We start from the raw sequence: 13,424 nt of genomic DNA on the forward strand, positions 1-13,424 counted from the left end.
CAGCTTGACATTCAATACGATTAGCTGTCTCGGCTCGCTGCCCTTGCATTCGATATAGCTGCTACATCAAAACTACGTACTGTGGTCGCACTCAGACGACTTCTTCGGTCACGGTGGCGTCTCGATCGGATGCATACCGTACTCGTTGGCGGGGCTGAGAGCTCTGTTCTCATGCGAATGGCGCTTCTTCTTTGCGTACAAGGCCGCCCCAACGATTCCTGCAACCGCGACGATGCAGGCGATGACTGCAATCCACACCTCTGCCCCTGCCGGATTGTCAGTGCTTGGAGAACTCGCGACTGAAATCGATTCAGCGCTGTCCGCCGTTTGAGCACCCGTTTGGCTTGCATTGGTGGCGGTTGTTGTTGTTTGTACAGTCTGTCCATACTTCCCAGTCTGCTGGGGGGCTTGGTTGTACGGAGGCTTCGTCGTCTTCGGCTTGGCTGTTGTCGGCTGTGGTGTAGGCTTCTTCGTCTTCGGTTTGGTTGTAGTAGGCGCGGGCGTGGGCTTCTTTGTTTTATTCGGCTTCTCAGTCGTCGGAGTTGGCGTCGTTGGCGCAGGAGTTGGTTCCTCAGTCGTCGGTGCCGGAGTTGTGGGCTCTGGCGTGGGCTCGGACGTCGTCGGCGCAGGAGTTGGTTCCTCAGTCGTCGGTGCCGGAGTTGGTTCCTCAGTCGTCGGTGCCGGAGTTGGTTCCTCAGTCGTCGGTGCCGGAGTTGTGGGCTCTGGCGTGGGCTCGGACGTCGTTGGCGCAGGAGTTGGTTCCTCAGTCGTCGGTGCCGGAGTTGGTTCCTCAGTCGTCGGCGCCGGAGTTGGTTCCTCAGTCGTCGGTGCCGGAGTTGGTTCCTCAGTCGTCGGTGCCGGAGTTGTGGGCTCTGGCGTGGGCTCGGACGTCGTTGGCGCAGGAGTTGGTTCCTCAGTCGTCGGCGCAGGAGTTGGTTCCTCAGTCGTCGGTGCCGGAGTTGTGGGCTCTGGCGTGGGCTCGGACGTCGTCGGTGCCGGAGTTGGTTCCTCAGTCGTCGGTGCCGGAGTTGGTTCCTCAGTCGTCGGTGCCGGAGTTGTGGGCTCTGGCGTGGGCTCGGACGTCGTCGGCGCAGGAGTTGGTTCCTCAGTCGTCGGTGCCGGAGTTGGTTCCTCAGTCGTCGGTGCCGGAGTTGTGGGCTCTGGCGTGGGCTCGGACGTCGTTGGCGCAGGAGTTGGTTCCTCAGTCGTCGGTGCCGGAGTTGGTTCCTCAGTCGTCGGCGCCGGAGTTGGTTCCTCAGTCGTCGGTGCCGGAGTTGGTTCCTCAGTCGTCGGTGCCGGAGTTGTGGGCTCTGGCGTGGGCTCGGACGTCGTTGGCGCAGGAGTTGGTTCCTCAGTCGTCGGCGCAGGAGTTGGTTCCTCAGTCGTCGGTGCCGGAGTTGTGGGCTCTGGCGTGGGCTCGGACGTCGTCGGTGCCGGAGTTGGTTCCTCAGTCGTCGGTGCCGGAGTTGGTTCCTCAGTCGTCGGTGCCGGAGTTGTGGGCTCTGGCGTGGGCTCGGACGTCGTCGGCGCAGGAGTTGGTTCCTCAGTCGTCGGTGCCGGAGTTGGTTCCTCAGTCGTCGGTGCCGGAGTTGTGGGCTCTGGCGTGGGCTCGGACGTCGTCGGCGCCGGAGTTGGTTCCTCAGTCGTCGGCGCAGGAGTTGGTTCCTCAGTCGTCGGTGCCGGAGTTGTGGGCTCTGGCGTGGGCTCGGACGTCGTCGGCGCCGGAGTTGGTTCCTCAGTCGTCGGCGCCGGAGTTGGTTCCTCAGTCGTCGGTGCCGGAGTTGTGGGCTCTGGAGTGGGCTCGGACGTCGTTGGCGCCGGAGTTGGTTCCTCAGTCGTCGGTGCCGGAGTTGGTTCCTCAGTCGTCGGTGCCGGAGTTGTGGGCTCTGGCGTGGGCTCGGACGTCGTTGGCGCCGGAGTTGGTTCCTCAGTCGTCGGCGCAGGAGTTGGTTCCTCAGTCGTCGGCGCAGGAGTTGGTTCCTCAGTCGTCGGTGCCGGAGTTGTGGGCTCTGGAGTGGGCTCGGACGTCGTCGGCGCCGGAGTTGGTTCCTCAGTCGTCGGTGCCGGAGTTGGTTCCTCAGTCGTCGGTGCCGGAGTTGTGGGCTCTGGCGTGGGCTCGGACGTCGTCGGCGCCGGAGTTGGTTCCTCAGTCGTCGGTGCCGGAGTTGTGGGCTCTGGCGTGGGCTCGGACGTCGTCGGCGCAGGAGTTGGTTCCTCAGTCGTCGGTGCCGGAGTTGTGGGCTCTGGCGTGGGCTCGGACGTCGTCGGCGCAGGAGTTGGTTCCTCAGTCGTCGGCACAGGAGTTGGTTCCTCAGTCGTCGGTGCCGGAGTTGTGGGCTCTGGCGTGGGCTCGGACGTCGTCGGCGCCGGAGTTGGTTCCTCAGTCGTCGGTGCCGGAGTTGTGGGCTCTGGCGTGGGCTCGGACGTCGTCGGCGCCGGAGTTGGTTCCTCAGTCGTCGGTGCCGGAGTTGTGGGCTCTGGCGTGGGCTCGGACGTCGTCGGCGCAGGAGTTGGTTCCTCAGTCGTCGGCGCCGGAGTTGGTTCCTCAGTCGTCGGTGCCGGAGTTGTGGGCTCTGGCGTGGGCTCGGACGTCGTTGGCGCCGGAGTTGGTTCCTCAGTCGTCGGTGCCGGAGTTGTGGGCTCTGGCGTGGGCTCGGACGTCGTCGGCGCAGGAGTTGGTTCCTCAGTCGTCGGTGCCGGAGTTGGTTCCTCAGTCGTCGGTGCCGGAGTTGTGGGCTCTGGCGTGGGCTCGGACGTCGTCGGCGCAGGAGTTGGTTCCTCAGTCGTCGGTGCCGGAGTTGTGGGCTCTGGCGTGGGCTCGGACGTCGTCGGCGCAGGAGTTGGTTCCTCAGTCGTCGGTGCCGGAGTTGGTTCCTCAGTCGTCGGTGCTGGAGTCGCTGGCTCCGGTGTAGCAGTCGATGGTTCCGGCGTAGCAGTCGATGGTTCTGGAGTAGCTGTGGAGGGCTCCGGTGTAGCAGTCGATGGCTCTGGCGTAGCAGTCGATGGTTCTGGCGTCTCTGTAGACGGCTCTGGCGTAGCAGTCGACGGCTCTGGCGTAGCAGTCGATGGTTCTGGCGTAGCAGTCGATGGTTCTGGCGTAGCAGTCGATGGTTCTGGCGTCGCAGTCGACGGCTCCGGCGTAGCAGTCGATGGTTCTGGCGTCTCAGTCGACGGCTCCGGCGTCTCAGTCGACGGCTCTGGCGTCTCTGTAGACGGCTCTGGCGTAGCAGTCGATGGTTCTGGAGTAGCCGTGGAGGGCTCCGGTGTAGCAGTCGATGGCTCTGGCGTAGCAGTCGATGGTTCTGGCGTCTCTGTAGACGGCTCTGGCGTAGCAGTCGACGGCTCTGGCGTAGCAGTCGATGGTTCTGGCGTAGCAGTCGATGGTTCTGGCGTCGCAGTCGACGGCTCCGGCGTAGCAGTCGATGGTTCTGGAGTAGCCGTGGAGGGCTCCGGTGTAGCAGTCGATGGCTCTGGCGTAGCAGTCGATGGTTCTGGCGTCTCTGTAGACGGCTCTGGCGTAGCAGTCGACGGCTCCGGCGTAGCAGTCGATGGTTCTGGCGTCGCAGTCGACGGCTCCGGCGTAGCAGTTGATGGTTCTGGCGTCTCAGTCGACGGCTCCGGCGTCTCAGTCGACGGCTCTGGCGTCTCCGTAGACGGCTCTGGCGTAGCAGTCGATGGTTCTGGCGTAGCAGTCGATGGTTCTGGCGTCGCAGTCGACGGCTCCGGCGTAGCAGTCGATGGTTCTGGCGTCTCAGTCGACGGCTCCGGCGTCTCAGTCGACGGCTCTGGCGTCTCTGTAGACGGCTCTGGCGTAGCAGTCGATGGTTCTGGAGTAGCCGTGGAGGGCTCCGGTGTAGCAGTCGATGGCTCTGGCGTAGCAGTCGATGGTTCTGGCGTCTCTGTAGACGGCTCTGGCGTAGCAGTCGACGGCTCTGGCGTAGCAGTCGATGGTTCTGGCGTAGCAGTCGATGGTTCTGGCGTCGCAGTCGACGGCTCCGGCGTAGCAGTCGATGGTTCTGGCGTCGCAGTCGACGGCTCCGGCGTAGCAGTCGATGGTTCTGGCGTCTCAGTCGACGGCTCCGGCGTAGTATTCGATGGTTCTGGCGTAGCCGTGGAGGGCTCCGGTGTCACAGTTGATGGTTCTGGCGTCGCAGTCGATGGTTCCAGCGTCTCGGTGGATGGAACTGGCGTTGTAGTTGACGGAACTGAGGTTTCCGGAGTTTCGGGCGATGCAGTTGACGTACTAGGCATCTCAGTCGCTGGAGTCTCGGTCGATGGTGCCTCTGTTACTGGGGCCTCGGTTGATGGAGCCTCAGTAACTGGTATCTCTGACGTCGGCGACTCTGTTGCCGGGACTTCCGTCGCTGGAGCCTCAGTAGCTGGAGGTGCAGTCACTGGTGCCTCCGTCGCCGGCGCTTCCGTCACCGGCACCTCAGTCGGCGGGGTTCCCGTTGACGGTGGCTGCGTCGATGGCAACTCAGTTTCCGGTGCACTCGTTGTCGGTGCCTCCGTCGCGGCCGGCACCACTCCACAGTCGTAAAGCTCCGTGAGCGTGGTCGTCTGCGTAAACCAGCTCTCGTCGTAGTCCTCGTTGCCGTCGAACGCGGAGCTCTCGTCGATGCTGTCCACCACGTCGACGTTTCCGTCGTACGCCCACGTCGGACAGACATGCTCCTCTGTGGCCGGCACTGTCGCTGCTGGGGTGGACGCTGGCGTATCGCCCCCACAACCTACGGACGGCAGCACACAACCCCAAGTGGACCCAGTGATGATCCGGCATTCAGCGTTCTCCGGCGCCACGCAGGACCCATCGTAATAAGACGGAAGGGTGTCGTGGCAGTCCGCCACTGCCACGTCGCCTCTCAATGGGCATGCGGTGCCTGCGGGTGCTGCACCCGCTCCAGAGCACAGATCGCCTCTCGATTCCGACAGGGAGTACGTGGCGTCGCCGCACACGCTGACGTCGAGCGCCGCGGCGTGCTGCACGACGCCCAGCGCCGCGAGGCCGAGCACGAGCGAGATCCGCATGGTCCCAGTCCGCCGCGCACCGATAATACAAGTGGCGGCAACTCGATCAAATGGGAAGTGAGCGCCCTCGGTGGCGAACCATGCGGACGGTAGTCGGTGGGTTAGAGTCGATACTGTATCTCTGGGTAAAGTCGATGGCCAACCGATACAGTGGGCCCAGTCAACGCTCCATGCTGGAAATGCCCAGGCTAATGACGTGGTTTTCTGCGGGAAGCTACCGCCATTTGTTGAGTCACTTCGGTCATTGTGTACACCACTTGAGTGAGATCTGATGCGGACCGACCAGTGTCTCGCTCCGTGAGCTGTACCCTGGCCCGGCACATGGTGAGGGTACAGCGCACGCTTTACATGCACGAACGAGGTCTAGCGGAGACTGTGGCCATGACGAATGCATTTTCAGAAGGGCACCGAAGGAGCTACGATAGTATAGCAGCACGCGCTCGTCAGATTCCGATTCGGAGCCATCGCCTAGTGTCGTCGGGAGAGCTCAACTCCCAGCTGCTGGCGACAGCGCAATATTGTTGGAGAGTCGCATCAGATGAATGGCTCGCCGTTGATGCTGCTGGACCAGCAGTGGTGGCTTAATACCGAAGTGGCCATGGTCCTCCCAGAACAAAGCATTCATCTCGTTGAAGCTTTATTTTTCTGTAACGTGGCTTCGAATTTCTGTCTCGCATTGCACGACACCTCGCTGGAGATTGCCGACTCAAGATAATACAAGTAGCAAGGCAACGTTGCCAAGCTGCCGTTAGCTCGCTTGGGCCCGAAGAAGAAACTTTGGGGCAAACCACCTTGTCGTTCCGAGCCTTCCGACATCCAATACGCTTGAGAAGACGACAGCTGCGTCCGCTGATCTGCATCTTTGTCGATTTCAAGCAAGCATGGATCCTGATGATGGCTCTTCGGGCGGTGGAGTATTATCATCAGCAGGCACTCGCGCGCGAAAAGCAAGGCTGGGAGGTGCTCTTTTGACTTCGTGGCTAGCCGTCGTAGTGCTCATTGAGGCGAGGGCGACCGCGCTCATCGTGCTGTTTTTCAATAGGACCATCGCCGTGTGCAAAATCGCGCTTCTGAAGCACATGCTTTTAATGGGGAAGCGCTCAACACGTCTCCGTCTTCGCTGCACTGGGTCCAGCGGAATCGGTGCATGACTTCTACGGATCAAATGCTCCAACTAACTAGCACAAAGATGGATGCCGAAGGGGCAATTTTGCCAAACTGGTAACAAGGAGTGGGTCCATTCGCGGTCGAAGCATTTATTACCAGACATCGCCCGTGATACTGCTGCTGATGGCGCGTGTGATCCCGCGAAAAGTGCTGCTTCACGGTGCTCTTGCAATGGCACATGGAACCTAACCACGGCACACTCACACGCAATGTCGTGCATCTTGGTATCGATACACTGCGGTGGCGAGAGCCATCACTGGTGCTACGCCCGTGGAGAACGGCTGAAGTAGATCGATACGTTTCTGTTACTAGCAGCTGGCACCCCTGGCCTGCTTTCAAAATGATACTTTTGATGCAGGCACAGCAAAAACACTGTAGAGCTGAAGCACCTCGACTCGGTCGGATAAGGATCATGCGTATTTATTGATCAAGAAGTGTATACACGACGTGTTCTTCGTCACTTACAGGTACTAGCTCCTATGGCTCCTTGCAGGCTCAACTCGCGAGCTTCTGGCGTGGAGCAACCAAAGCTGGTAGACGCCTCTGGCTTGGCTCACTCAGGGATGTCGTTTAGAATGGATGAAATAGACCCGCGCCTACCATTGCGGTGCGTGGTGGTGGACGGACGTAGGCTTGCGGTGGCCGCGCCAGCTCGTCCTCGTCCACATCGTCGATCCCCTCGTAGCCTTCTCTCAGGTACGCTTTGGCTGCGCAAGCGGCTCATGGAGGGCAACTCGTCATGCCGCGGAATCTTGATCGGCGGCGGCTGGTGGGCATGTAGACCAAATGACGGCTTGCGCTTCTTTGTTCTGGAGCCCTCGCTCACTTTCTTCTTCTCTACAACCACGCCATCCTCTTCCTTAATTTCCGTCTTGATCGCGACGTTGGATTTCTTCTTCTTGCCTTTTTTGGCGGCGCTGGCATCGTTCTCAGCATCATTGTCACCATCCACCAGTATCTCTGCGGGACCCACCATTTCGTCTGTGATCTGCGCTATTGGAAACTCGTCCTTCAAGTCGCTGGTGGCCATCACCTCCTCCTGGATCGGGATCTTGGTGTCGATCTGAGCCTTGCGACTCTTTTCGTTCGGGTTCTGAATAACAGCCGAGAGTTCCTCACGCAGACCGGCAATCTGCATCTGGAATCGTTTGCGCTCCGCTCCTGCTGCGTTGCCCATGAGAACTTGCAGCGACGTTATACGATTTACAAGGCTGCGAATTCGCCGGTGTGGCCAACGCAGGAGTCCATTGCGACGACAGATCTTCTTCATCAGAGTGATGCACACGCCCAATTCCTTGGCCACCACGGCCATCGGTTTGTTAAAGTGCGGACGTAGCTCGTTGAGCGTCAGATCTTTGACATTGATCACACCACCAGAATGGGGCATTGGTGGCATCATGTGTTGTTTGACCAGGTTGGTCGGGCTGCCACTCGGCGCGAGGAACAGACTCGGGTCACCGGAGATCATGAGATCTCCGAGGTTCACGGCCGTTGGGGTCGTGGGGTAGCCAGCGTTCATCCCCGAGGCGTTCGGGGAGTGCTGCATCATCATCTGGTGGGGACTCATCGCTCCAGACATGTAGAGCGACGGCAGCCCGGAGCCGTGAATAGGCGACATTTGTAGGGGCAGGCCGTGCTCCAACTGCTGCTCTAACTGTTGTTGCTGTAGTTGAAGATGCTGTTGGGCCTGCATTTGCATGTACGTGGCAGGGTCCAGTTGGTTCGTGGTCTGCGTCAGCAGCGCGTACATATTCTGCGGGGCCTCGTAGGACCAGGCGTCCGAGATGAACCTCGAGTCGAACTGCAGGTCCTTCATGACGGTGGGGGACACGGGCGACACCGAGTCGCAGCTCATGTTGGGAACAGGGAGGCCGTCGCTGGGCTTGGCGTCCTCCAAGCTGCTGGTCTGGACGACGGCGGGCGACGTCTCCACCTTGAGACTGGAGCCTCCGGGTGTCGTGGGCTTGGTCTTGAGCGGCTGGAGGCCCGGGTCGGGCCACGTGAGGCCTGTTTTGGTCGGCGCCACGGGCTTGTGCTCGTCCGCGGCTTTCGTCGGCTCCACACGCGGACTGCTCTCGGGCTCGGGCACCGCCAGCTCCGGCGCGCGGTGCTGCTCCATCTCGGCCGCCATGGCTAGTGCAATCTATCACGAAGCGGGGAATGGCAGACGTCCATCAGCCGAGCGCACGCCGCAGCGAGGAAAAGCGGAGGAAAAAAATCGAAGAAATCTTTTGGCCGGCGTTTTCGCAAATTTAGGCACGACCCTTCGGCTCAGGAGCGTTCTGATTGGCCCAGGACAAAAAATGACAAAAGTATGGCCCGGCTGTGTCCAAATGTGGGAAATGCCCCTTGGATTTCGAGATCTTGCCCAGCAACTTCCGAGCTCAGCTGCAATGTTGCACGGCGATCGAACTATGGCATGGTCACCTGATCGTACATGTACACCGCTTCGCGTCGGTGTTTACTTGTACATGTATGCACTTCACAAGTGTTGGAGCGCATGCTTGCCTTTTCGTCTGCAGCGTTGGGGCACGTTCAAAGATTTGTGCGCAAAACGTCTTTCCTCAGAGATACATGCCGACGACGACTAGTAAATTCTCAGGGACATGCTCCATACGAGCGTTGAAACGCTCACTGCTAGCACGGTGCTGCTTTCGTACTCGCGTTATGCGTGTACTGCAAAGAGCATTGTCCACTGGCACTGAGCGCTTGTTGTCTTGAGCTGGCGACAAAGCTGAGCTTACCAGCTCGCAGATACACAGCACAACAACCGGGCTTGATGCGAGCCGAATCGTGCAGTCCGCGGCAGATGAAGTCCACACTTCACGCTCGCGCAGTCTGCAAGGTGCAGATGCCCACCGCCCACCGCGCGAACCTCACACGATGGTCTCCAGGAAGCAGCTGGGGACGAGTGTCTCTCCTCCAGCGTGCAACATTGCACGCCAGGTAGCAGGACGAGCGCTACATGAACTGCACGAACCTCGTGAGTGTGGATTTTCTCCGACATCGGTTCAGCGGTGCAGGCGGCCAAGCTTGGGTTTGTGCTGCGCTTGTGGCCACGGGATCCCTTGCCAAAGTTTTCGTCACCCCCGTTCAGCGGAGGGCGGACCGAGCACTTGACCTGCCACTGCTGTTGCTGCAGCCACTGCCTTATTACTTCGCCATCGACGCCATGAGAAACCTGGCCATACGATGGCTACGCCGGCACCGGATGGCACCTTCAAAACAAGGGCGACAAGCGCCCATAGTGGCACGCTGGTTCAGTGAAGCCATCCATGCCAATGTGGCCTTGGATCGTGCAGGGAATTGCAATGGGCATTGGCTCCACCGTCCACTTGCTAGTAGCGGCTACTACATGTATAGCTCCGCCACTCAATCCAGTGGGAATGTTCCCCCGACGTGTGGGGAAATGATACTCATTGCGACACGCACCCGGCGTGAGGAAGCGGGCAAGACACACACTCAAATCACCACTGGCGACAGTTCAGCATCAATGGTTTGCGCTGGGCGAGACGCGCCGCTGGTGCCGGCATGTACACACTCGGGTCGCCCGTGGTGCAGCGTAGCGAAAGCGCGTTGCTTCCTTCCAAAAAAGTTTGGTGTCGTCTGCTGAACGCCCGACGTGCTCGCCGCAGGCGAAGTCGCGCTTCCTCCCCCAGAAACAAGTCTCGCACAGCGGCCATTTGTAGCAGAAACGAGTCCCCACCTGCTCCCCCCTATGCCGACACTGCACATCTGATTGACCCCGTCCCCCGCCGCTGTTGGCGCCATAGCCACTGACTCCCCACTGCCCTCAACTCAATTGCCAACCTGCTCCGTGCGCCGTAACCCCGAGGCCCATGCCATGCCCAGCGGCTCCAGTGCAGGTATCTCTTCCTTGCCGTCCTCCTTCTCGTCCAGCGAGCACAAGAGTGACTCCAGCTCCGTCAATAGTCGAACGCTCCTTCCCCAGCCAGCTAGCGCAGACCCGCCGACGACTGCAGATCAGGTGGTGGAGCTTTCTGTCTCGTCCGAGGAGCTCGCGAACTGGAGAAGGCGACACCAGCACGTGCAAACGGAGCCGATGCCATGGCCCGGTCGTACCCGTAGCGTCCTGCGCCGGTACTGCCCGTTGGTCCCACCTACGGCCCTGCTCATCGCGTTGGTGGTGCTGCTCGTGCAAGACCTCGCGAATGCACACAGCAATGCTGACTCATCGGATTTGCCCGTTGGCTCCAACGAAACAGTGTTGCAATGGACCACATGCGAGCTGGACAACGCTATCGCCAAAGCCTACAACCTCTCCGCGCAGTGTGTCACCGTGACGGTGCCGCTGTGTTACGACGGTGTATGCGATACCGAAGACGACAACGCCACCATTGCCGTGTCCTTCAAGCGAATCCCTGCTCTCGGAGCAAACGGCAGCAGCGTTAGCGCTCAGTCTGTGTGGTATCTTCCCGACCGACCCGACATTCAAACTCGTGAAAATGCTGAATTGCAAATGACGCTCTTGTACGAAGAATTGCGCCGTGATGTCGATATTTACACGCTCGACTTGCGCGGAACAGGAAACAGCACACCTCTCGTGTGCAATACATCCGACGGATCTCCATTGCAGACCGCCATTTTCGCACGGAACGATGGTGTCCTCACTTTCAGCGACGTTCAGGCGTGTGCTAGTCAGCTGCAGGAGCTAGGGTATACCAACCTCAGGGCCTTTTCGCTGGCCAGTGCTGCTCGAGACGTCGAACAGGTTATCACGCAGTTTCAGACAGACTCGCAGGTTGTCGTCTACGCCCTTGGCTATGGGACACTCGTAGCCCAGCAGCTCATGCAGCGGGGTATCTCTCAGATCGTGGGCTACGCCTTGGACGGAGCACTGGGAGGTCCTGCAAACAGAATCTCCTCATCTTCCCTAGCGTCAGGAACGGAAACAATTCCGTACGACGTGACCAGAAGTGACGGAGATTTTGGAGACGTCGCCGATGCCTTTTTGTCATGGTGCCAGACCGATGCAGATTGCTCCAAAATGTTCTCCGACGTGAGCGCTACCACAACACTCAACACCACACTTATCGAAGTGTACACCCGACTTGACGCTGACACCTCCTCCATGTGTGCCAAGATTCTGATGAATGTCAAAACCAGCGGAAACTTTAACTCCGATACAACCACTGCGACGCTTCCGTCGTATGTGCTGCGCCAATTGCTTGGGCTGATGATGAAGAGCACAACGCTGTGGTCGTTCATCCCAGTGGTGGCGTACCGCTTCCATCGCTGCGGATCCGAAGACCTCACGCTTCTCACGCAGTTTGCGAACGACACTTTTGCGACTGAGGGCGATGCGAGTGCGCCCGACCTGCTATATGCCATCCAGGCCTTCAATGAGCTATGGGAAATTCCTTCACCCGACCAAACCGAGCTCACGAAGCGATTCACTGACGCTACAATCAGTTCCGGTCGAGTATTTACTCAACTGCAGGCTTACTGCATGTTCACGGGCGACGTTTCCAACGCATGCATGAACTCCTCTGCATCAGCGTCAAGTTCTTCGTCGGCTGGGACCATGCTGTCGTACGGAGAGTCCACAATGAACATCAGCGCAGCCGCAATTCCGTCCAGATCCAGCGTGCTTTTCCTCAGTGGAGGACTCGATGTCCTCTCACCGCCCAAGTACGCTGCAGCGTTTTTCGATGCACTTGAAACAGAGAGCAAAGCGTTGCTTGTGGCCCCCAATGGCACACATGATGTTTTGGAGACTGCACTGCTGTCCAACGGCACCGTATGTGCTCGCCAAGTGCTGGGGTCCTATGTGCGCAGTAGTGGCAATTTGAGTGCGTACGACGCGTCTTGTATGGCTGCACTGCCCACCCCGAGCCTGAAAATCTCCAACACGTCAAGTCTGTTGGTGCTTGGTGTGGCCGACGCCTACGATGGCGTACTCGTAGTCAGCAACAGTAGTAGCAGCAGCAGTAGCAGTGGCAGCGTCGTGACCAGCAGCGGTAGCTCCGATAATTCTGCGTCCTCCGGCTCGAGCCTCGATGAGCTCAACCGACGGATCTCGGCGCTGGAAAGCTCGCGGCATCGCTACGAGGTGGCGCTCATCGTGGTGGCGAGCGTGCTCGGGGCCGTCGTGGTTGCCGGCATCGCGGTCGTGATCTACCGTCGTCGCCGCCAGCAGCAGCTTGTAGGCGAAGAGGCCATGCTACGACGCATGCGCGGCGATGAGGACAACGAGCTCGAGCTCATGCGCAGCATCTACCTGCTCTCGTCCAGCTCCCCTAGCAGCGGCGAGCGAGCGGTGGCCGGGGCACGGCGCTGACGACCTGTGTACCAACATATTTAATGCCCCAGTTAACCTGGCCCTGAATGAAACAGGCCCTTAGAGAGATAGCTGTGCACAAGATAACCAGACATTTGACCTGCAACTGATACCTTACCTCAGCTTGGCCAAGGTACGATCACGCGACATTAGTTCAGAAGTGAAGTTGGTGTACCCATTTGAGGATCCTACAGTCCCCGATCGATCAGACCATCGCGCACGTGCTGTCGGTGGTGGCATGCTTGGCGGTCGAGCGCGAGTGGCATCACGGAGGCAGCAAGGTAAACGAATCACCGCTCGAGTCGATTCGTGGTCTGTTCCAGCTGGACTGGCAACGCATCACCAGAAACGCGTGAGGCCAGAGACCAGCGGCCGCATTACTGCAGAGAATGGGGAGTGCCTGGCAAATTTGCCCCGTGCCCGGAGATCGGCAGCGCAAAAGTCGCCGACCGGGGCTGGCTGTCGATTGCGAGCCGCGTGGAATGACATACGAGAACGATTCTTGACCCTGATCGAACGAGGAAGGCATCTGTTGGCGGCGCAATTTGGAATTGCTCTTGAGTTTTGTATGGCGCGGTCCTGTTTTACACGGGCAGGGCAGCCCCATCACCACGGTGGCACTCGAGAAAGGCTCCGAGCGCGCAGACACACGCTGGCTGCCTGCCGGCTATTCTAGACGCTGGCTGCGCACGGGGGGCGCATTGGGTCTAGACGCCTCCGCCGCGGACTCATGGTGAGTATTGTAGCGGCGGAAAACTGAAGCCACTTTTTGCAGTATGCACCTCTGGCCTTTATACGTTGAGGCGCGCGCCAGCAGCAGCGTTTGTATTGACACGGCCCCTGCCAGATCTGATTCGGCAAATGTGCCCAAACGCGGCCCAAAAAGGACGTTTAGGTCCGCGATTGCAGACGGTGTTCCGGTGTGGGG

At 59.6% G+C, this 13,424-nt stretch overlaps 4 protein-coding genes across 4 annotated transcripts; 2 read left to right on the forward strand and 2 right to left on the reverse strand.

The window, feature by feature from the left end:
* Positions 1–108: 108 nt before the first annotated feature.
* Positions 109–5,028, reverse strand: KRP23_12797 (Autotransporter adhesin BpaC; the record flags this gene model as incomplete). Its single annotated transcript, XM_067883433.1, has 1 exon — positions 109–5,028. One exon carries the CDS (start codon positions 5,026–5,028, stop codon positions 109–111), a length of 4,920 nt encoding a protein of 1,639 aa, XP_067738879.1.
* KRP23_12798 (TRIO and F-actin-binding protein) lies at positions 233–2,912 on the forward strand (the record flags this gene model as incomplete). The annotated part of the gene is made up of 3 exons (XM_067883434.1): positions 233–276; positions 378–414; positions 495–2,912. The coding sequence occupies 3 exons, from the start codon at positions 233–235 to the stop codon at positions 2,910–2,912; spliced, it is 2,499 nt and encodes an 832-aa protein (XP_067738880.1).
* A 1,720-nt stretch (positions 5,029–6,748) lies between the features above and the next one.
* KRP23_12799 (Protein NLP3) lies at positions 6,749–8,326 on the reverse strand (the record flags this gene model as incomplete). The annotated part of the gene is made up of 1 exon (XM_067883435.1): positions 6,749–8,326. The coding sequence occupies one exon, from the start codon at positions 8,324–8,326 to the stop codon at positions 6,749–6,751; it is 1,578 nt and encodes a 525-aa protein (XP_067738881.1).
* A 1,713-nt stretch (positions 8,327–10,039) lies between these two features.
* On the forward strand, positions 10,040–12,496 carry KRP23_12800 (uncharacterized protein; the record flags this gene model as incomplete). The annotated part of the gene is made up of 1 exon (XM_067883436.1): positions 10,040–12,496. One exon carries the CDS (start codon positions 10,040–10,042, stop codon positions 12,494–12,496), a length of 2,457 nt encoding a protein of 818 aa, XP_067738882.1.
* Between the last annotated feature and the right edge of the window lie 928 nt (positions 12,497–13,424).

The sequence above is a fragment of the Phytophthora ramorum genome (assembly GCF_020800215.1).
Source record: "Phytophthora ramorum isolate Pr-102 chromosome Unknown Phyram_PR-102_s0016, whole genome shotgun sequence".
NCBI lineage: Eukaryota > Oomycota > Peronosporomycetes > Peronosporales > Peronosporaceae > Phytophthora > Phytophthora ramorum.